General features: G+C 33.8%; 1 protein-coding gene across 4 annotated transcripts; it reads right to left on the bottom strand.

The window, feature by feature from the left end:
* Nucleotides 1-18,430: 18,430 nt before the first annotated feature.
* LOC18593891 (disease resistance protein RPS5-like) lies at nucleotides 18,431-23,346 on the bottom strand. 4 transcript variants are annotated; one of them, XM_018124990.2, is made up of 5 exons: nucleotides 23,233-23,346; nucleotides 19,898-22,612; nucleotides 19,751-19,831; nucleotides 19,297-19,549; nucleotides 18,431-18,958 (listed from the first exon to the last, which is right to left on the bottom strand). In XM_018124990.2, exon 2 carries the CDS (start codon nucleotides 22,599-22,601, stop codon nucleotides 19,935-19,937), a length of 2,667 nt encoding a protein of 888 aa, XP_017980479.2. In that variant the 5' UTR covers nucleotides 22,602-22,612; nucleotides 23,233-23,346; the 3' UTR covers nucleotides 18,431-18,958; nucleotides 19,297-19,549; nucleotides 19,751-19,831; nucleotides 19,898-19,934. The 4 variants fall into 4 exon arrangements, with proteins under 4 accessions (XP_017980479.2, XP_017980481.2, XP_088664055.1 ...); XM_018124992.2 differs by having other exon boundaries at nucleotides 19,932-22,612; XM_088807929.1 differs by having other exon boundaries at nucleotides 19,751-22,612.

The raw sequence follows: 23,346 nt of genomic DNA, 5'->3' as shown, positions 1-23,346 counted from the left end.
AAATTCAGTTCTGATTTTTGTATGTGTTTCTTGAAATATTAGGCTTATAAGAGGATTTTCGAAATTACTACTTGAAAGTGAAATTAACAAGATCAAGTAAGTGACTGATATCGCTTCGGTGTTTTCGCATCTAAAAATTAGCCTCAATTTGAATTTTGTACATGAGATATAATATTTTGTCCTATGATTTATTAAAATCGGGTTGAGCATGCAAAATGTATATATATATGAGTTTATATGTTGGATTTAGAATGTGGTTATACAAAAACGTGAATTCTGATTTTGAAATTTGTTCATGACTTTGTGTAATGTATGCATATATGTTTTCACGAATATAAATATGAATATTTAGTCTGAAACGAATATGCTTTTGAGGTGTATGAGATATGCTTGAGCAATTTGATATACTGTTTTACGAACTTTGGGTAATCTAAAAATATATATATTTATGTTTTGTCTCCTAGTATGGCTATGCTCTGACCCTGCCAATGGGGGTTAAATGTTGGCCATGTCGACAATTATTTTGTGATTAGAGATCGATCTCCCAACTGCACCACCGGTTACAGAATAGTGGTATTTGTGATATCTATTCAGTGCAGCCAATGGTTGCTTTTGATATGCTTTTGACCCGTGCCATCGGGGTTAATTGTGGTTCTATTTCTGACCTATGCCACAGCGGTTAAATGTGGGCGTAGCATGTTATAGGAGACCATTAAAATTTAAATATTTGTGAAATATGTTTGTTCAGTTATCTGAACGTAGATTTTTTTTTTAATATACGATTCTGAATGAGATTGCCCAAAATTCTGTTTTGATACTTATATATGTGTTAATAATTTTAGCCTAAATATTTTTGAGCATGCTTAATCCGGCTGAAGGGATGTCAGTTACTTTCTGAGTGGTTGTACTCATTCCTATAATCCTTATCATTTTTACAGATTTCAACACGTATTCATGTGTGGGGATTAGGCTTATTCGATGAGAGCTTTGGTTAGCAAGATTTGTACATGCCTTTTGACATTTATAAGTTTTGATGTACGTATTCGGTTTTTAGTTTGTAAAGAAATGATAGCTAGATGAGAAATTTGTACCTTTTGGATGATTATATATATTGTACTATTTAGAGATTTGAGGTTTAGTAAAATCTAAAATTTAAAGAGATTTTGGAGTTATTACATTTAGTTTAGTAAGATGTGGTTGCCTTACATGCTTATGGGATTCACCTCATGAGTATGTGGCATCTGTTACGTCCAAAACTTTGGGTTTGGGGCGTGACAATACCTCAATTGAATTCATACTAACAATTATGTTCTAACATATTGTCATAGATAACTTTTACAATGCCAGTAAAGTCTCCATTATAATAAATTAAACAATTAAAACTTAAATATCAATTGCACATGATAGGAGTTTCAACAAAGCTAACAATATTTTGATACTAAGGTAAACTCTTAACTCCCACAACTCTAAAGCTCTCAATCTCTAGTCATTTGCAAAATTGTAAGTAAAGGAACAAGCAAACCATGGCTTAGCAAGTATAACCACACACACTCTGCCATTGTAAGTAAAGGACAACTTGCACATCACTCACTAAAATGACCATATCTTAAGTTGTGGAACCTGAAATCAAGATTTGTTTAATGCTTTGGAAACTAGATTTAATAAGCTTTCTATCCATATAAATCTCAACATTTAGTTCAGTGTATGAAAAGATCAAAAAAATTTTGAAATTGCCCCTGGCGTTGCCGCTAAAAAGTTTGCACTACAACAAATTTGACTTAAGACAATACATTTTTAAAATGTGCTACTAAAAATATTTTTAATAACACTTTTTTTTAATATTTTTAGATCATATTTGTAGATCTAACTTCACTATATAAATTTTTAGATGCATTATGAATAAAATGTGACGATAGAAATAGCACACACTAGCAAAAGTTATATTTTTTTATATTGCTACTAAATGTGAAAAAAGTGAAGCAAAAATTTAAATTGCTGCACTTTTTAAAATTTTACTACACAGAAAAATATGTCACCTAAAAACATGTGATCAAAACTCAATTTTTTTTTTGTAGTGTTGCACTGTCTTTTCAAATAAAAAATCATATCTTTACATAAGAAACTTGGAATTCACTTGTGTTTAGTTCATTAGAAGAAAGACTCATATAGCTTTTCAACCATATATAACTCAACTAGTGAAAGTCCATAAATCATTTCATAATTAGACTCAAAGTGATGGAACAATACATGATACTTGATTCTACAAGTAGATTTTCCTCTTCGATTTCAATCCAAATTCTTCTAAAACAATCAAATACTTTTCTTCAATTTAAAAGAGGGTTTTACTTACCTTTTAATGATGGATCCAACAATGACCTAATTTTTATTCTCCAAACTTGCTCTTGAAAATCCCCAAATCTTACCACGAAGATAGATTTTTGTGAAATTCACTTTAAAGCATTTGTTTTCTCAACCAAATGAATAGTGGTTGGTAAACTTAAGTGACTTATTTTTATTAACGCTAGTATATATTCTACTAAACCCTAGTATAAGACTATGGTTAGGGTCCAATTCTTTTAATTAACTTAAAAGGTCTATTTGTCACACTCTGATACAATGTAGATATATTAGCCCAAATGTCATTTGGGTCGGAGTATTACATTCTCCCCATCTTATATAAAGTTTTGTCCTCGAAACTTGATTTACCTTGAAGTTGAAATAAATATGGATATTGTTTTCTCATATCCTCTTTCAATTTTTAAGTTGCTTCTCTTGGTGTATGATTGCTCCATTGGAGTTTTACAAAAGTGGTGATTCAATATCTCAAGAGTCATTCCTAGAATTTCAAATCATCCTACATAATGTGAGCTTAACTTTCCTTACTTTCCAAACCTCATAATACCTAAGTGACACCTTTAAGAAGGCATAATTCCTTTGTTAAAACTTTATTTTCTTTCTCTTCTTCTTACCACTTCTTCAAAGATCTTGTGAGGCTTTAAGTCCCTCCTTAATCATCTTAATCTTCTCTATTGCTATCTATAACATATCTGGTCCCAAAAGCTTTTGTTGCCCGACATCATTCCAACATAAAAGGGATCAACATTTCCTTCCATATAAAACTTCGAAAGGAGATATTCTAATATTGAACTAATAACAATTGTTGTATGCAAACTATATCACAAGTAAATAACCATTCCAACTACCATTTAGATCAATCATACAAGCCCAAGGCATATCTTCCACAATTTAATTTGTTCTCTCCAAATTCCAAAATCCATGAACTTAAACCTTGTTCAATTCTTAAACAAATTTAACATAAACTTCCCCTTCTATAAGCGTTCATCAATTGTAGTAAATAACTTATCATGATCATTTATCCAATAACAAATCAATACTAACATTATCCAAATCTTCAATTTCGGTTCTTATCCCAATACAAGATAGAATTGCAAAATAAAACTCTAATAAAATCCTTATGATCCAAAACATGGAAAATACATAAATCTCAATCATGATTGGTAACTTACCTTCAAAAGAATTTTAACCTTATGTATTTGATATTCCTCTTTGTAATGAGATCAAACATAATAAACCATCACAATTTCACAACCAATGTAAATTCTCTAAGTCTTTATGTGTCAAAATCCACAACCTCTACATAATTAATACACAAATCGTCATTTAATAATGATCAGTCATTGAACTAAATTATCAATAATCCATAATTCATAACTGAAATTAAACCATGCTTCCAATGCGCACTCTAATATTTCATTTAAATATAACCTCAAAAATATCATATACCAATTTCATTTTCTTTTAAGTGGCTTTCAGAATACTTTTATGCAATTTGGCTATTATCAAATAGTGACAAAAATCATACCAATATAATAGATTATATCTATAAGTTTTTCACCATACAAATAGGCAGCGTTTGGTATGAGGGAAATGGAAGCATATTTCCTGCAATGTGCATAATTAAATTACATTGCAGTATTTATTCTGCAATAAACCATTGCAATGTAAGATTACAATGCAATCGAATTACAACCAATGCATGTAATGTGATTGCAATCTAAAACCACTGCAATCAGATTGTATTGTACTCTACAATGTTATTAAAGACAGTTTTACCCTTTAATTTTGTTACTTTGTTAAAAATATTTTATAATATTACAATTTATTTTTAATATAGATTTCGAGGATGTCTTTTTATTATTCTCAGTAGTCATGGTAACTGTCAATAAAATTTATATTATCTATTAAAGGAAAAAAATTAAAATAAAATATATAATATAGACAATTATATTAAGAAATGAAAATAAAATATATCAAATTATATTAATAATAAAAATAAAATATATGATATTAAAAATATATTTAAAAGATAATAATATATAAAAATTAATAATAAAAAATTCAAGTATATTAAACTTGCATTTTAATAAATAAGGATAATTTTGAAAATGGACATTACATTTCCAGTAAAGTACTTGTAAACCAAATGCTACAATGTTATCTTCCCTCCATTTGAATCATAACTTTGCTTATATATCAAACATTGCAATGTTATCTTCCCAGCAATCACATCGCTTGAAATCACATTACTTGTAATCATATTGCACTGTAAAGTACCAAACGCCACCATAATTCAAACATAAATCCTTGACTATCCAGGTCACCTCCAACTTCAAATATTTTTTACTTTCAAGTATTTTTTTATCTCTTATATGATGAGAACTAAACTCCTTAAAAAGCTTATAAATATCAAAATATCTAAATTTTTCTTAAATTGGGTACATTATCAACTCCAAGTGAAAGCAAAACTAATTTATAAAGAATTTCAACCAATATGAATTCCAAGTAATTGATTTCATGTCAATACTAAAGTTACAAATACCACTCAAAAACATCATTTAATATAAAAAGTTTTCTTCAATTCTAGAAAATTGATTCCATACTCAAAATTCTCGAATATACAAAACTACCATCTAATTGTTTAGTCTTGCCATAATAAGAAACATTTTTTGTACTTATAACATATCAAAGTTATTCTTAGCAAAACGTATTTCTACACCTCAAAATACTCAATCACAAATCAACTTCTTCAATAAAATCTTTCCATAACCATGACCTTAGCCTTTATGCACAAATTTATAATCTATGCTTTCTACCATTAGAAGCCATATTCTTCGATAAAAAATTATTCCAAGGAGTCTCAAATTTACTTTAACTTGAGACTAATATCACAAATTTCTTACTTTGACATTAATAAACTCATAGCACTCTAAAACAAAAAGCTAGTGTTCAAACTTCAAAAAATCACTTAAAATATCAATTTTCATGATCAAGTTTAAAAACCTCCTTTTCTTTTTTGAAAAGAAAAAGAAATCAAAGTCATGTCAAATTAAGCAAATATCCTCTTTCCATCAAAATGTCACTTCATCTTAAGTGCAAAACTGAAATCAACATTCACCCAAGCACTCCACATTAATTATTAATGCTAACCATTATCCCAAGATTTCAAAAATATTATCTCATGTGAACTCTGATATTTCATAATTAAACTCTAATACATTACAATTTTAATCATGGTAAAAGATTCACTAATTATCCATTGAAAAACTTGAAAAATAAAAATTTGGCCTAATTTTCATAAGATCTCTAAAATCAAAATCATCTCTACAGTAACCTTAGATATAAGATATCTACCTTTTAACAACTCATACGAAACATCATTGTTCTTTATTAAATTAATGTTTTATTTATCACAAAATTATGAACCTATTATCTTATATCAACCAAACTAAGTACTTTGAATTTGGAAAATCGTTAGCATAAGCTCTAATACCAATTCATACCTAAAATAACTTCAGATTCTTATGTCTCTAAATATCTAAAAATCAACAACTAGTTCTTAACCTCCTTCACGCTCAATATAATTCTTAACAAATTGAACAATACTAAGAATATTAAATTCTATTCTATTTGTCTAGATTTTTGCTTTCTCGGATCTTAAATCTAAGCTCTGATATCATTATATGTCACACCTTGAAACCGAGATATGACACAACCATATTACTTTCAGACTAAGCCCCAAAGTAATATGAAGCCTTTCTATCTAAAATTCATATAAAATACCTCAATTGAATTCATACTAACAATTATGTTCTAACATATTGTCATAGATCACTATTGCAATCCCAATAAAGTCTCCATTATAATAATGAAACAACTAAAACTTAAAGATAGTTACACATAATAGGAGTTTCAACAAATTTAACAATGTCTTCAACTAAGGTAGGCTTCTCAAATTGTTCTCTTAGCTCCCATAACCTTAAAGCTCTCAATCTTTAGTCATCTGTAAACTTGTAAGTAAAGGAATGAGCAAACTATGGCTAAGCAAGTATAACCACACACACCCGATCGGATGAAGCATCGTTTTCAATATATCATAGAGTTCATTCAAGAGCATTTCAATAGATCATGCTTTCAAATAGTTAAACAAATCATTGTATCCAAAATGAGGAATTTCGTAAGTTCATAAATCGTTGATCATCAAATATCATTATAAAAATATCGTTTAAGCAAATCATTTGCTCAATCTTTGAAACTCATAAAGTTTCATCATCTTAGCTATGGTCATTATTATATATTGTGACAAGGGCCAAATTGATTAATCTATCTCATGATCGTTACTAACTATCATATCCCATTAGTAGGGCCATGTGCTAGCTATTATATCCCGTTAGCAGGACCGTAGATCTAGTTCTGGTCTCAATTATCTCACTTCCCAGAGATTATTTCATAGCTCTTAAAACATTCTTTAAAGATGATCAAAGATTACATTTCGTTCATAAATTGAACTTCGTCATATAAATCAACCAAAACATTCATAAAACATCATTCATCATATGCATACTCAAATCATTCGTAAATCCATTTTCGTCATATTATTAAGCTCCAAATAGAAAATAATCATATGCTTGACCCTATTTTTATGTACTGAAAATAATGAAATAAAACATTTGATTCTTTCTAGAAATATACATGTACGATAATTTCGAAATAAGTAAAGTGTGTGAAGATATACTTACCTCCCTTCGTTCTAACAACTCACTTCTTCCCAAAATAATCAAAAGCCTAATAATAATAATAATTTAAACATAATAGCAAAAATCTAACTCTATAAAATCTATTTTTCACCTGAAACTACACAACATAATCCAAACTCTCCTAAATTAGAAATCAGGACAGGTTGCACATCATTCACTACAATAACCATATCTTAATTTATGAAACTCGAAATAGAGCTTTCTTTAATGCATTGGAAACTAGACTTAACAAGCTTTCTATCCATATAAATCTCAACCATTAGTTTACTATAGGAAAAGTTAGGAAAATTTTCGAAATTTCACCTAGCATTGTTGCTAAGTAGGTTGCACTGTCTTTACAAAAAAAATTCCCTAAGAAAATCATAATCCACTTTTGTTTAGTTCATTAGAAAATAGATTCATGTAGTTTTCCAAACATTTATAACTCAACGAGTGAAATGACAATTCTATTTCATAGTGTAGACTTTGATTTTATCAAGGAACAATATTAAAGAATGGCAGTTCGCAATTTTGAAGTCACTTTCCAATCTTTCTTGTTTGAAGTTGGACAATAATCCACTGCGACAAGTAAGCAAGTTTGAATAAAAATTCTTTCTTGTACAATATACATGAGATCATGTGGAAGACATATGAAATGAAGAGTGTGTTGTCTAAAATTTTTCTTGTCCTTCAATTTTTTTTTTTTCATTTGCCTTCTAAACATTAGCTGTCAAGGGAGGAATGCATGTTTGTGCCCACACTAAATATTCTTGTACAATAATGGCTCATCAATCTAAAGGTAGTTGATGCATCAGATACTGCAAGATTGGTTAAGTTATAAGATATTTAAACCACTGCAATGGTTTGCATATTTCAATTTCTTCGATGTTTTTCTTTGCTGCAAGGCTAGATTTGCTTTATGTAAAACTTTCAAGGCAATATGAGGACACATTAACTTAATGTCAATAATTGTTTCTGTATCTCAACACATGCATGTTCCTATTTCCATCTGTGTGATGTAAATGATCTCTCATTTACTTGATTATAGATTCCATCTGATGGATTTCAAACAATCTCTATGCTCCATATACTAGATCTAAGTGGTAATGCAGCTTCATTACTAGAGAATCCAACATTTTCTAGCTTATCACACTTGAAGGAGCTTTATTTGAGATAAGTGCAGTGAAAACCGTGATATGCATGTGCAGATGCAAAAGTACAAAAGCATTGATTTGTTTATCATGGCAATTTCTGCAAAATGATCTATGTTTTTGCTTTTTATGCAACATTTGCTATTTGTCTTACTTCTATGTTGACTTTTTTTTTGAAAAGTAGAAATTTTATTAATTTCAAAAGCTTACATGCCATAACAAGTCTTGAATCTTATAGATAAAAGACTTCTAGTGGCATAAGAAGTCAAGCAATTGAAAGAAAAAAGTAGTACACATACAAGAGAACTAAACTACTCCTCACAAAAGTGATTTCTAGTGGAAATCGAGCCTTCGAACAAATAGAGGCCTATCTCTTACATCAAACAACTGACTAATCCTAATTTAGATGTACTTACCTATTTATCAAATTACCAATTAATTCAAAACCTGATACTGAAACAAACATCAAAACCACACAAACAAAAAGAGACCCAATATTGTAACAAATTAAACCAAAAAAAACTATAATCCAAGCTTATTGCCTTGACTTACAACATCTAGAAAAAGCAAGGCTCCAACAAGAGTAAACTCTCCACCCAAAAACAGACTTATAGTTGACATCACTTGACCTGAACATATCAATTTAGGAATCATCCCTTATCTCAAAAGCTCTGATAACATTCATGCATCCATATTTAAGCAGGCAATCTGGCTCAATTCCTTGAAACTTCTCCATGCAAAACAACATTTTTGAAGCCAACCACTAACCCATCAGAAGCACTTTCACGCTTCCAACAACATCAGTTAGACATCTCATGTTAAAAAACTGTCTCTTGTCATTTGAAGCTCCCTTTTACTATTCTTTTCTTGGCTTTAACTCTTTCCGCTGCCCCCCTTACCATGTCTACCAACAGCATATCCTCATCTCCCTCACAAGTGAAACCCAATTTATTCTCAATTGAGCAAGCCACCTTTACGTCCTTCATTAGCACTTCATTCTTATTCTTGAAATCCCCATTTGATAAAAATTTATTGCCAATTTTCTTGTCTTTTCTTCTACTCTTCCCTCTATTAAATTTTCTCCCTTTCTTTTTGAATATAACTTGCTTCGCCCCCCTACTCCTCACTATTTTCTCATCAACCTCTTCATACCATCTCTTTTTTATCAACTTTCCCAATCCTTCAAAACCTATATTATTTTTTTTCATTTTTCCTTCTCTATCATAAGCCTTCCTTTTCTCTATATCAGACTGCTCTTCCCACAGAAAGTCTCTCTTTTCTTGCCTTAATTTTCTACTCCCGAATTCTCCTTTCTATCCCCTTTGTCCTTTGTTTGTTAATTGCTTCTAAGTTTGATGAGTTTCCATCCCTCTTGTCAACCCTTTCTGACCCAATATCAACTCTTATCTTTTACGTAATGTCGCCACTTGACAAATTCGTTTAGCTCTTACCCACTTCTCTTTTTGGGTCTAGTCCACTATCATTCCATAGTCCACCTTCACTATTTGATCTACCTTCACAAGTCTCATATTCCAAACAATTTGATTCCTTTTGACACATTTTGCAAACTAAGCTCCTAATAGAGTAATTACTTCCTTTAACCTTTTCAATCTCTTCCCCACGTGTGCCCTTAGTCCTTGCCATTTCCACATCTATACCCCACATCTCCTTTTCAACCAAAGTTACACCCGAATCCTCTCTTTCTTTTTGTCTTTTCAACCTTGATTTGATCAACTGATCAATTTTATTCAAATTCAAAAAGAGCTCTTCACAAATTTCCCTCCTCTCCAAGTCCATGCTACCGCTCAAGCTTTTTCCACGTGCCAAATACATCTTGCACGTGTTAAGATTGCAACACCCACATTCCTAACAGTTTTCACCCTCACACATGAAGTGGTGAACTGAGTCAACTGAGTCAATTGCTTCAAGCATCATCACCTCTGTTAACACCGTTTTCTCAATGTTCAAAGCTTTTACTATGTGCACTGGTAATTTCCATAGCTTTTTGCAATTAAAGGGATATTTGCTTTGTTGGTGGTCTCTACTTGAATAAGAGCTTGATCGAACCTCAGCTTTAACTCTATCTGTCTATCAACCTTGGAGAAACTACCCTAACTATTACCTAAAAATTGAAAAAAAAGATTGGTGCCATAAATGTAATGGTATCCCCTCTACCCTTACCCATACTTTGGAGCTACATAACTCGTTCTTTTCAGAGCATGGATAAAGACAATCAAACCGCTCATTAAGGCCTTCTTTGTGTTCTTTTAAAATCTTCTCCTTATCCTCTTCATTAGTAAAGATTAGAACTACGTGAAGCCCACTTGCCAACCTGACTTGAACTCAAATGCTCTCACGCTGTAATTCTTCCTGGACAATCTTGGGAACACATGTCTATGAAGTTTCCCCGTGATAATTCTTTGCATCCACTCTATACCGCCCATTGGTATCTTGTCTTTGAAAACTAGTGTATTGTCCTTTGATTTGAGTTTATGTTCAATACCCAATTTCACTAAGTTTGGTCTCTCATGGGCATTCATTTTTTTCACATTAATTCTACCTTTTTGGTTGCCAATCGTCAGTTCTTGCTCCACTGCAATTTTACATAGCTTGGGGGCCACTTTTTGATCTGTCATCCCTTCCAAGCTCATTTCTATATTTTCCTTCTCATTAAGTTTAGTCTTTCATTGTTCTTTTTCCATAACTCTTTTGCCCACCACTACCTCTTTGTATGACCGCCTTTCAAACCCCTATCTCTCAATCTCAAGTTTTTGGATTTTTCCTTATGAACCTCTATTTTTTTGATCTTTAAACCCCTTTCCCATCGACTCAGCTTTTTTCACCACTAGACGCTCCCGTCAATCCACTGATGCCCTCCCAACTTTAATGCCCTGTCAAGTTCATACCTTTCTCTATACCTGATGAAAGTAAAATTTACCTTCATTTTTGGATTTTGTTGAACCTTCCTTGGGATAAAGACATCAACCACATTCCCATTTTCCTCGAAATCTCCTTTGATAGCTAACCAAGTTTATCTCTTACTCAGATTATCAACAAACAAAGATTGAAGAATGTCCAACCATCATTTACCAAATCTCCTCTAATCTCTCATCCCTTTGGTACTCTCCAAATTAGGATGTTACTGCATATGGGTTAAAGGTGGATTCAATGGAGGACTTGGGAGTTCATGGGCATTAAAAATAGAGTTTCTGTCCTCTTATTGAGGTCAGTAACTTCTATGTTGACTTGATAAACGAATGCAGCTACGGGAAGTCCCATCAGAGATAATGAGCTTATGTCAACTACAAATCCTAGACTTGAGCCAAAATTCCCTTCAATCAATCCCGGAGGTAAGATATTCTTTTAGGTCGAGCCACTTATTATGCATTCTTCATAAAAATAAGTTTTGTATGATTGTTAGCATCTGTTGCATGACTTTATCATTTGGCATAAATTGTCTTCACTAATGGTTCTTGTAGTAACATCCACTACATAACTGCTGTAACTACTTGCTTTCTTTATTGATCACATGAGAATGTTCTTACAGTTATGTGAAGTTGAATTTGTTTTCCAGTCATTTATTGAGTGATGAAATTGATTTGGTGTCCCTTCACCCTTAGAGTGCAGTGGTTTGTATAAATCCATCTAGAAAGAATTATAGTTTTCAACCAAGGGCTTTCACATGCTAAAGAAGATGATTATGCTTCTCATAGTCATATCACTTTGTAGTTATGGCTTATAAATATCAATTAGTGTGTCAATACTGGACTGACCCAAATATGTTACAGTTTGCTATAAGACATATACTAGTTTTCATAGTGTTGTTGTCACTAATTGTTGGCTTGCATTGAATCGTTTTCTGTCTGTTGTTCTATTTTCTGACACATCGACTGTAGTTTAGTCTTTATCCCTTTTTGTTGATTCATTTGCAGGGACTTAACAGCCTTACATCTCTCATTGAGCTGGACTTGTCTGATAAGAACATTTCAGCACTTCCTCTAAAGCTGGTCAAAACTAGAAAGTTTTACCATTTTTTTTATTTTGTTGGTTATGTGTGGGTTTCTTTTACTTTTGTCTTCGTTCAGATTATATCTCATTACACTGTTCTTAGATAATGGTTTTTTTTGCCAGGGTTTGCTTGAACCAATCTTCCAAGTGTAGAGAAACGGAGGATTGACAAAACAAGAAATACCAAAAAAACAGAGGATAGAGAAAATGAAGAAGAAGAAAACATTTAATATTGAACTGTTCTACAACTTTTCATTTTCAGCTCAATATTTATACAAGTATTTTTGAATTCAAATCAAAATGCCCTCAGCTAAGATGTAGCCTCGGGAATTACACATAACAAACTTTCAGTCGACCTTTAATAGAATTGGTCGACCAAGACAGCAGTCACAACAAGCAATTAAAGAAGATGAATAAAACAGCAAGCTTACGAGTCGTTTAGAACCAAGAAACTAAAACGATAGGAGCACAAGTCGTAAAAAAACTAAAGAATAGAAACATTAACACAAAACAACTTCTCTTTATGCGTTTCACACTTCTTGGTTAATAAATGTGAAACGATGACATTTTGGCCTCTTATTTTAAGCTCTTCTAACTAGTCGTTGCTTCCTTCTCAGCTCCCAGTTGCTTCCATCTGCTTTGACTTTCTTCAACCAATTTCAGATCACTTTTCAACACACCTTCTTGATCTAAAATCTGGTGAACACCTAACTTGGCTCAAAGTAACTCAAACCTTTTCTTGTTGAGTCCCTTAGTAAATATATCTGCTAGCTGATCATTGGTCTAACAGTAAACAAACTCAATGTCTTGATCCTTAACAAATTCTCTTACTGAATGAAACTTCACTCTAATGTGCTTTGTACGACCATGATGAATAGGGTTTTTAGCTATCGCAATAGCTGACTGATTATCCAACAACAGTTTCTCTTTGTTGAATAAATCCCATATCCAACAACACCTTCCTTAACCACTTAGCTTGATTAGCAGTTGTTGAAACTATTATGTACTCAGCCTCAGCAAAGGTCTAAGCTACAATCTCTTGCTTCTTTGAAGCCTAGGTAAATATAGCACTTCCTAGTGAAAAATAGAATCCTCCTGTACTCTTAGAGTCATCCACAAATCCAACCCAATCATTATCTGTGTATCCTTGAAGACCATTACTTTCATTCCTCAAGTAGACCAATCCAAAATCAGAAGTACTTTTCAAATACCTTAAGATTCGTTTTGCAGCTTTGAAATGAATCACTAAAGGAGTTTGCATAAACCTGGAAAGCAAACAAGTGGCAAACATAATGTCTGGCCTTGTTGCTGACAAATATAACAAGGATCTTATAATACTCCTATATAGTGAACCATCTGACTTGGATAAACCATCATCTTTGCTTAACTGAATTCCAACAGTTAATGGGGTATCAACAGCTTTACAACCCTCCATATTGAACTTCTTTAACAAATCTCGAACAAACTTTGACTAATGCAAGCAAATCTGTCTTGGTTTCTATAGGACTTCCATCCCCAGAAAGTATGACATCTCCCCCAAATCTGTCATCTCAAATACTATCATCATTTGTGCTTTAAATTCATGTAAACACACTGCATCAGGTCTTGTAATCAACAAATCATTCACATATAAGGCCACTATCAACTGTAGTGAATCACTAGTGCCTTTAACATATAGAGTAGGCTTAGTGAGACTTTTGTTGAATCCATGATTTCTGAAATACTCATCTATCCACTCATATCAAGCTCTAGGAGCCTGTTCAAGTCTATATAAAGCTTTGACCAGCTTACAGACCTTATGTTCAGAACCTTGCACAACCTAACCCTCAGGTTGAGAAATGTAGATATCCTCATTCAATATTCCATTTAAAAAAGCTGATTTAACATCTAAATGAAATATTTTCTAGGCTTCCCTAGTTGACAAAGCAACTAGAAGTCTAATTGTATCAAGCGTGACCACTAGTGCAAATATTTTAAAGAAATCTGTACCATATGTCTGTGCATACCCCTTCACCACTAACCTTGCTTTATATTTGTTAATTGATCCATCAGGATTTAACTTGGTTCTGAAAACCCACCTTACTCCAATAACATTCTGTCCACTTGGTTTGTCAACCAACTCCCAAGTTCCATTCTTCAAGATCATGTCCATTTTTGAATCCATGGCCTTTCTCCAATTCTCATCAATTCGAGCTTCTACAAAGCTAATAGGATCAGTACAGGCTAAATTACATCTTTCATAGATGTCTGCAAGTGACCTAGTCCCTCTTACAGCCAAACTTTCATCCTTTAGATCAAGTGATTCATCATCACCTCCTTGTTTTTGTTCTTCTTCATCAGCAGCTATAACACCAGAATCTTGCATATCAGAATCCTGCACAGTTCTGCTTTCCCAATTCCACTTTTACCCTTCATCAACCTTCACATCTTTACTAATGAAAATCTTCTTTGACTTCACATCATACAGCTTATAACCCTTTGACAAATCACTATAACCAATGAAAATAGCTAAAATAGACTTAGGATCAAGCTTTGATCTCTTTTCATTTGGTACTTTGGCATAGCATATAGAACCAAAAACCTTTATGTGTGAAACATTAGGCTTCTGTTCATACCACAGTTCATATGTTGTGACATTAAGCAGTACCCTTGAGTAAGTCAAATTCAAGATATAATTTGCTGCATTCACAACTTCTGCCCGAAAAACTTTAGGCATATCCTTCTAAAACATCAAACATCTAGCCATCTCCATTAGAGTTTTATTCTTCCTTTTTACAACTCCATTCTGATGGGGATAATAAGCTATAGTTAGTTGATGCTTCACTCTCAGCTTAGCTAGTAAATCTTCAAACTCAAGAGCTGTATACTCAAAACCATTGTCAGTTTTAAGTATCTTGATCTTTTTCTCAGAAAAATTTTTTGCTTGAGCCTTAAACTTCAAAAACTTACTCAATGCTTCTGACTTTACATTCAGAAAATAAACCCAACTAAACTTTGTCAAATCATCTATGAACACTATATAGTATCTGTTGTGACTTAGAGAAGGTATTCTCATAGGGCCACACAAGTCAGTATGCACCAGCTCAAGTTTTTGTTTTGCAAACCAACTTCTGTGTTTAGGATAAGGTCTTCTGCTTTACTTTCCAAGTTGACAAATTTGACACAGCTCCTCTACTTTGCCAAAACTAGGTAGGCCTCCAACTAACTTATCATTAGCTAACCTCATAAGTGATTGATAATTCACATGGCCTAACCTTTTATGCCACAATTCAACAACATTGTCCTCACTCACAAAAGCAACATGCTCAACATTCTTCAGATTTAGAGGATAACAATTATTTTTCATTTTGACAGTCAACAATTCATCACCAGAAGGATAAAAAATAATGCTTCATCATCCTTGAAAAGCAATGCATAATGTTTCTTTGCTAACTAACCAACACTAAGCAAATTGTGATCTGACTCAAGAACTAAATACACATTAGAAATATATTTTGTACCTGATAGTGTCTTAACAGCAACAGTTCCTCTCCTAAGTATTTTCAGAAAGACTCCATTCCCGATCTTGATCTAAGCTACAAAACTTCGATCAATTTATGAAAACAATTCCTCATTGCTAGTGAGATGATGTGAACATCCACTGTCCAATAACCAAACACTCTTCTTAATTGACTCAGTTTCTAAGTTAGCCATGAATAGTCTCATCCTCCTTCATCTTCATTAACTCAAATTGTCTGGAAATATTCAATACTCTCATTGCTCTGGTTCTGTCGTTGCCTTGATACTCCTCCTTCAGGCTATTCCATACTAGCTTTGGATCTTCATAATTCATAATCTTCGTAAATATTGCCTCTGAAATTGCTGATTGAAGGTAAATAAAAGCCTTGTATCTCTTAGCCACCTCCTCACTATGCTGTTTGATCTGAGCTAGTGTAGGATTGACATGTCTTTGTATTGGAACCTCTCCAGTCTCAACCACATCCCAGAGATCAAATGCTTTAAGATACGATCTCATTTTGACCACTCAAAAAGGATAGTTGACTCCAGAGAAAACCGGTGGAGCTGTAGCACTAAAGCCTGCAGTAGCCATCTTCAATGTTGACAAAGCAATCACAACAGCAAAGAGCAAAATCACAAGTCTCTCAAGAATTCAGCTTTGATACAATGTAAAGAAACGGAGGATTGACAAAACAAGAAATACCAGAGAAACAGAGGACAGAGAAAATAAAGAAGAAGAAAAAATTTTATATTGAACTGTTCTACAACTTTTCATTTTCAGCTCAATATTTATACAAGTATTTTTGAATTCAAATCAAACTACCCTCAACTAAGATGTAGCCTCGGGAATTACACATAACAAACTTTTAGTCGACTCTTAACAGAATCGACCGACCAAGACAACGGTCACAATAAGCAATCAAAGAATATGAATAAAACGGCAAGCTTACAAGCTGTTTAGAACCAAGAAACTAAAACAATAGGAACACAAGTCGTACAGAAACTAAAGAATAGAAACATTAACACAAAACGGCTTCTCTTTATGTGTTTCACACTTCTTGGTTAATAAATGTGCAATGATGACGTTTTGGCCTCCTACTTTAAACTCTTCCAACTAGCCGTTGTTTCCTTCGCAGCTCCTAGCTGCTTCCATCTGCTTTGAGTTTCTTCAACCAGTTTCAGATCACTTTTCAACACCAAATTTTGAGACGTGATGGAAATCCTTTGAGAAGGTATGTTGCATTTTGAAAATTACCGCTGTATTTTCTTTAAATTTATATTTTCTGGTTCGTTGTATAAACTTTGTGGTTTTGTTATTGATAGAAAGAAATAATGCAGAAAAAAAGTACTACTTCTAAGTTGTAGATAATGTCAAAACTTAAAATACTTGAACAGAGAAGCATTGAAGTTTCCCGAAATTTTTTTAGTTTCATGTTTTCTGTTTCTGTTCTAACAGAGCCTACCTCATGAACTGTTATCTGGTTTTTTATTTACCTTCACGTTGCAACATCAGGAGGGCAATTTTAGACAAGGGAACCAAAGCTGTGCTGAAATATTTGGAGGACAAAATTCTGAAGCAATACTGTGCAAACATCTCTTATTGATTAGAACAGCATGTAACTTTGCCAGTTATGTTTGTCCGAAAGCTTGATCTCACTGCAGTGATGCTTTTGACTTTCTTAACTTGCGGGAGTGGAGAAGGTAACATAATGAGGAGGTACTGCCATTGATATATAACTATCATCTTTTAAAGGATTGAGGGCATCATAATGCTCTCCAGAAATTTGTTTCATATCAACAGGGCAAAACGAAAAGTTAGAAAAGAAAACAACCTACTTGTATTTTTTTCCCTATATATACACTCCTTTTGCTTGGAGGGTTGTTGCTGGGGCTTAGCTGATGCTCATGGTCCAGTTTTCAACTCTTTGTAACACTTCAATATATGAGAAGTGTTTTTATTTGTATGTTTTTCAGTAACCCTGTCCTTCCTGGGTTTTGTATTTTTGCTTGTTTTCCTCCTTTTGCTTCCATTTCTGCTGCTGCTTCTCTCTTAGAAACAGATGACTTCTTGGGAAGGCTTACTGCTGCCACAGGGGGGATTTTCCTTAACATGGTAGAGAATAGGTTCCATTGAACCACAAATGCGAGCTTGACCTACCTTGCACTTTTATATGTTAAAACAGCACTGACAGGGGATTTCTTTATGCTGAGAGACAATAGTCGTTTTTCTTCATAACACTTCTCTGGAGTCTCCACTGCTGATGAATTTGTTACTGAGTTAGATCACACAAATCAGTTCCTGCAAAGCTGACGCTTGTTGAGAAGAGCGATAGTGATGGTGGTTTAGGTGAGATGCTACGTTATTTGATGCATGGCTTGGTACCAAGCATTGACATTTTACAGCACTTTTTCAGTCGCAATCACAGTGTTAAACTAGTCCTAAATAGTTATAAGCTGATTATCTCATAGAACTCCTCTCTGTACTCTTTCTTTCCCTTTCGATATAAACTACACAAGCAGAGGTAGAATGTTTAAGTGAACCATCTTGTGGACAAATTCCACAACCATCCATTGTGATTCAATTTCTTTTTATGAAAATATGCAAAGTATAGTTGATATTGAAATCACCTGAGTATTTAAGTTCTTTGTCCCGAGAAGAGCTAAGATACCAAATTCTAATAGACATTGAAAGAGATTCATCTCATTGTAAAACACAAAACTCCAAATTCTCACAACTGTACTTGAAAAACCACTCACTTCACATAGAAAGAGAGACAAATCAAGGGATGTATTACATGGACAAATTTACAACAATAAACAGCCGATGAAGTAAAAATGAGATTAGGAACAGAGTAGACCATTAGCTGCTGTTTCATGAAACATTTGCTTGGTAATCTTGCCTTCTTACTCTTTCACACCTTCTGCTCCAGCTTCCTCATAGTCTTTCTTGAGAGCAGCAACATCTTCACGGCTTTATGAGAATTCACTTGCCTTCATTCCTTCACTTGCATAGTAATCAATGAAGTCTTGTTTGGCATACACTAGATCAAAGTTGTGGTTAATTTGGGAGAAAGCCTAGGTCATGACTGTGTTGTTGCCAATCATGCACTCAGGCATGCTACACATTAGCAATATCACCCTCAGGTACCGTTGTGGCTGGCTGGTAAATGATGTCATCCTTAGATCTCATATGGCATTGCGATCTAGCTGCATTTTTTATGCCAAACAAAGCACAGAATTCTAATTAAAAATCCAGATTGTAGTGTTTGTTCCAATCTCAGAAGTAGGAAGGGAAGTGCTACTGCAAAAAAGCATTGGACCTTGAACATGATTTAAAATTCCTTGTTCAAAAAAAAGCTAAGAAGCGAAATTCTAATAGAGATTGAAAGAAATTTATCTCATTTGGCAAAATAGAACTCCAAATTCTCATGACTGTACTTGAAAAAACCACTCACTTGACATAGAAAGAGAGACAATTCAAGAGATGAGGTACATGCACAAATTTACAACAATAAACAGAAAATAAGATGAGGAACAGAGTATACCATTAGCTGCTGCTTCATAAAACATATGTTTAGTAATCTTCCCTTCTTCCTCTTTCACACCTTCTCCTCCAACTTCCTCATTGCCTTTCTTGAAAGCAGCAACATCTTCCCGGAATCCTAAGAATTCACCTGCCTTCGTTCCTTTACTTGCATACTAATAAATGAAGGATTGTGGCATACAGCAGACCAAACTTTGGGAGAAAACCTAGGCCACAACTGTGTTGTTGACATCTCGTATGGGATTGCGATCAAGCTGAAGCCAAACAAAGCAGAAACTTACGATTAAAAATCCAGATTATATTGAATTTGTTCTCAATCATTGAGATAATAAACTAAAGGACTGAGAGACAAGATAAACGCTTTTCCCTCAACAGAGTAAATGAAATAATGATAATCAAACCGCTTATAGTACGTGATTATATATGAAATTGAAATGCACTAGATGTCTACTAACCAACAAACAATCAGATGTGGCTACTTGCTTTTGATGGTAGCAATAGGAGCATCTCACGATTCTCTCCACCAATTGAATAGACTGTCAAGAGAGGAGCTTGAAATCAATAGAAATATAAAAGGAGAGAAGCTTTATTGAGTTACATACCATTCTTGTCAGGCAAATAAGGAGAGAGATATACAAGTCAGAGCCTCCAGTGCGTAATAAATGGCTCCAGTACAGACTTGGCATTGGGATGATCCCACTCCGCCGATCTCAACTGCTCCCTTGAAGATATAAAGAATTCCTTAAGAGAGGGAGGAGGAGATGGTTGGCCATCATCAAGTAGTGGAAGATACAGAGGAATCCTCTGCAATTTTGGACAATGATCGATTGTAATCTTTTCAATAGAATCACACACCATTACTCTATTTGCACCACAAATACTTTTCAGATCCGGTAACAACCTCAAGTCCAATTTCCTTAATTTGGGAAGAGTGAATTGGATGGTATTACTGTTACTACCACCCATTCTTTCTTCTTCAACGAATTCCATTTCTGATGCTATTATTTCCTCCATGCCGTGACATATCTCAACAGTTAACACTTCCAAATTTGGGAGGTTACTTAGCACCCAACTACACGTGAACAACTTTTTTATTTTTTCACATCTAAATATATAAATTTCTTTAAGAAAAGAAAACATGCCATTTGGCGTTGGGATAAAACATGGAAAAAACACCTCTTCTTCTGGGAAATCAACAATGCCATAGTTAATTCTCAATTGCTGAAGATCGGATGGGAACTTGACACCATTTCTACAGATCTTACAACCAGATAATTCAATGTATTTATCCCATGGGCTGTCATTAGGGATTTTTTTAAGACCCACAACCACGTAGTATCGAATAAGCCGTTGTCCTCGACTCTGCGAAGTTTGCACAAAAGTATTCAATTCATTCAAGTCATAAAACCACCCTTTAAAGTAGAGCAACTTCCTTAACTCACCTATCTCTTCTCCTCTAACACATACTGGTTGATCGTCATCAAATATCACCAGGTCCCGCAAGCATGAAAATTTTGGAAATATTCCACGCGGGACATAGTTGATTGCTCTACCTGAAAGATCCAACTTCTTTAAAGCTTCAAGTTTTGAGAAAGATGGCACCTCTTCTAAATAATCACATCTTCTTACCAATAACACAGTGAGAGCTTCCAAGTTAAAGATGGAACTTGGTAAAATTCTAAAATTATTCCCGGAAAGGTCAAGAACTTTGAGTCCCTTCATTTGCTCAAAGAAACAATCTGGAATACTCTTTATACCACAATCAGACAACAATAAAGTTGTGAGCATCTGGCAGTTTGGTGGTGACATTTGTGATGGAATTTGCAAGCCATAATTACTCATCAATGAAACCTTTTCTAAATCTTTTGTCCATTCTTGCACATGTGGTATCTCTTTCAATTGCAAGCCGGCTCTTACTAGGAACCGTGGTCTCGTGATTCGTAGCGCCATGTCTCTCACAAGATCATGCAACTTCACAAGTTCTGGATATTCACAATTTTCTAACAAGCAATTATTTTTGAGTTCATTCAATATGGTATACCCCTGATCAAGCTCTGCTTGTTGGCTATCCATTTCTTCCACAAGCCCCTCGGCAATCCAAAGTTCTATTAGTATCCTTTCATGGATACTATAATCTTCGGGATATAATGCACAATAGAGGAAGCAATGCTGGACTCTTTCATGTTCTAAATGGTCATAGCTAAATTGGAGTTGCTGAAGTACCTTTTCATCTAACCCAGTCACACCTCTTACACGTCTACTTAATTCATTTAGTGCATTCCTCCATTCATGAACATTTGTTATGCCCTTCATACTGCTAGCTACTGTAACTATAGCTAACGGCAAACCAGCACATTGTTCAACAACGGATTCCACAATTGGGAACAGATCTGGATATTTGAGAACATCTCTACCTACTTTCTCCAAAAACAAACTCCACGCATCTTGTTTTGGAAGAGTAGGCATTCTAATTTCTCGACAACCCAAATAGCGACACACATCCAACATCCGAGTCGTTACCACTAACTTACTCCCGTTAGAAAGGTCGGGGATTCCTACTTCTTCAAGAGAAAGTTTGTCCCATAGATCATCTAAAATTAAAACATACCTGCCCCTTCGAGTCAACATTTCATTTAACATTCCTGCCCTTATAGTTTCATCCTCATCTTCATGAAGCTTTTCTCTCATTGCACGTAAGATGCCTTTTTGAATGTTGGAGATGTTCATCTCCTTTGATACGGTGATCCATATAATAGTGTAGAACTTTTCAGTCTTTTTTAAGAGTTGGTTGTTGATGAGCTTCATGATTGTTGTTTTACCTAATCCTCCCATTCCCCAAACACCCATCTTTCCAATATCATCATCCATCAAGCATGTCCAAATTTCTTCCATACAGATCTCTGCAGCTTTCCCAACTAAATTTGTTGTTGACAAAGCTTGTCCAATCCACGTAAGGTCATCGACTACCAAACCTTGATCAAACTTACCCTGTTGAAGAAGCTCCTCAACTTCTTGTATCTTTTTTAAAACATCTTCCATGCAAAATCCACGTGAGATGGAAATGCTTTGCGCAACTCTTTGATCAAGGTTTTGTATCTCATCATTTATTCTTTCAACATTTCGGAACCATACATCAACTTGTGACTTCAGTTTCTTCCTCGGATGCAGCTCTGCCCTCTTTCTTGATTCAACGTCTTGCTTCAGGGCATTTAAATCAACCAATTTTCTTTTTAGGTCAATCATTTTCTGATCAAGACTTCTATGGTTGTCCCAGTATTTAACAACCATATTCCCAACAGTCTCCATGTCTTCAGTCCCTACATAACACCAAAATAGTATGTTATATATAATATATTTTGGTAGATTTTATCCACATAATGATAGCCATTTACAAATGAAGTAGACTCAATAAACTTGTAAGCAACATTGTTTTCTTGGATACATACCTGTAAAGAGGTTTAATTAATTTGACAAGATGGATATTACAGATGTGAATCAAAATATATTATTTCTATAATTGTATAGGCCCCTAAAGAGGGAAGAAAATCACTCTAGAAGTCAAAAGCATGTCCTAAAGTGTAATTGTAGGTAATTATATATTATCAAAATGATGAACATAAATACATGAAAACAACTTTTTAAATGGAAGGCAGATGATTGTTGTTTCTATGTTAAAAGAAAATCAATCTTCTGTCTTTGCAATTTTCAATTAACTATTATGTTGGAACAATTTTTCAATTTTCAGGTTCTATCTTTTTAAAGATTATAATATTTTCCTCTTGACCAGATTAAATTAAGTGGAGAGTTGGTGAAGCATTTGGAGGTGGACAGAAATAATAAAACAAAACCTCAGGCATAAATGCATGAAATATAACAAAAGAAACTTTCTTGCTGTTAATGAGAATCCAGAGAAACAGATATGGGAAGTTAAAAGTACCTGTCCTGACTGACTCTGATATTCGAGAGATCCTAAGCAGAGCGGAGAAGAAACTAGTGAACAAATTAAGGTTCAGAAACTGATAACCAGAAAGCTTGTTCAGCCAAATCTTGT

Source organism: Theobroma cacao, chromosome 7 (genome assembly GCF_053813885.1).
Source record: "Theobroma cacao isolate CCN51 chromosome 7, ASM5381388v1, whole genome shotgun sequence".
Lineage (NCBI taxonomy): Eukaryota > Viridiplantae > Streptophyta > Magnoliopsida > Malvales > Malvaceae > Theobroma > Theobroma cacao.
The sequence above is the reverse complement of the archived record's forward strand: the minus strand, read 5'-3'. Positions and strand labels throughout refer to the sequence as shown.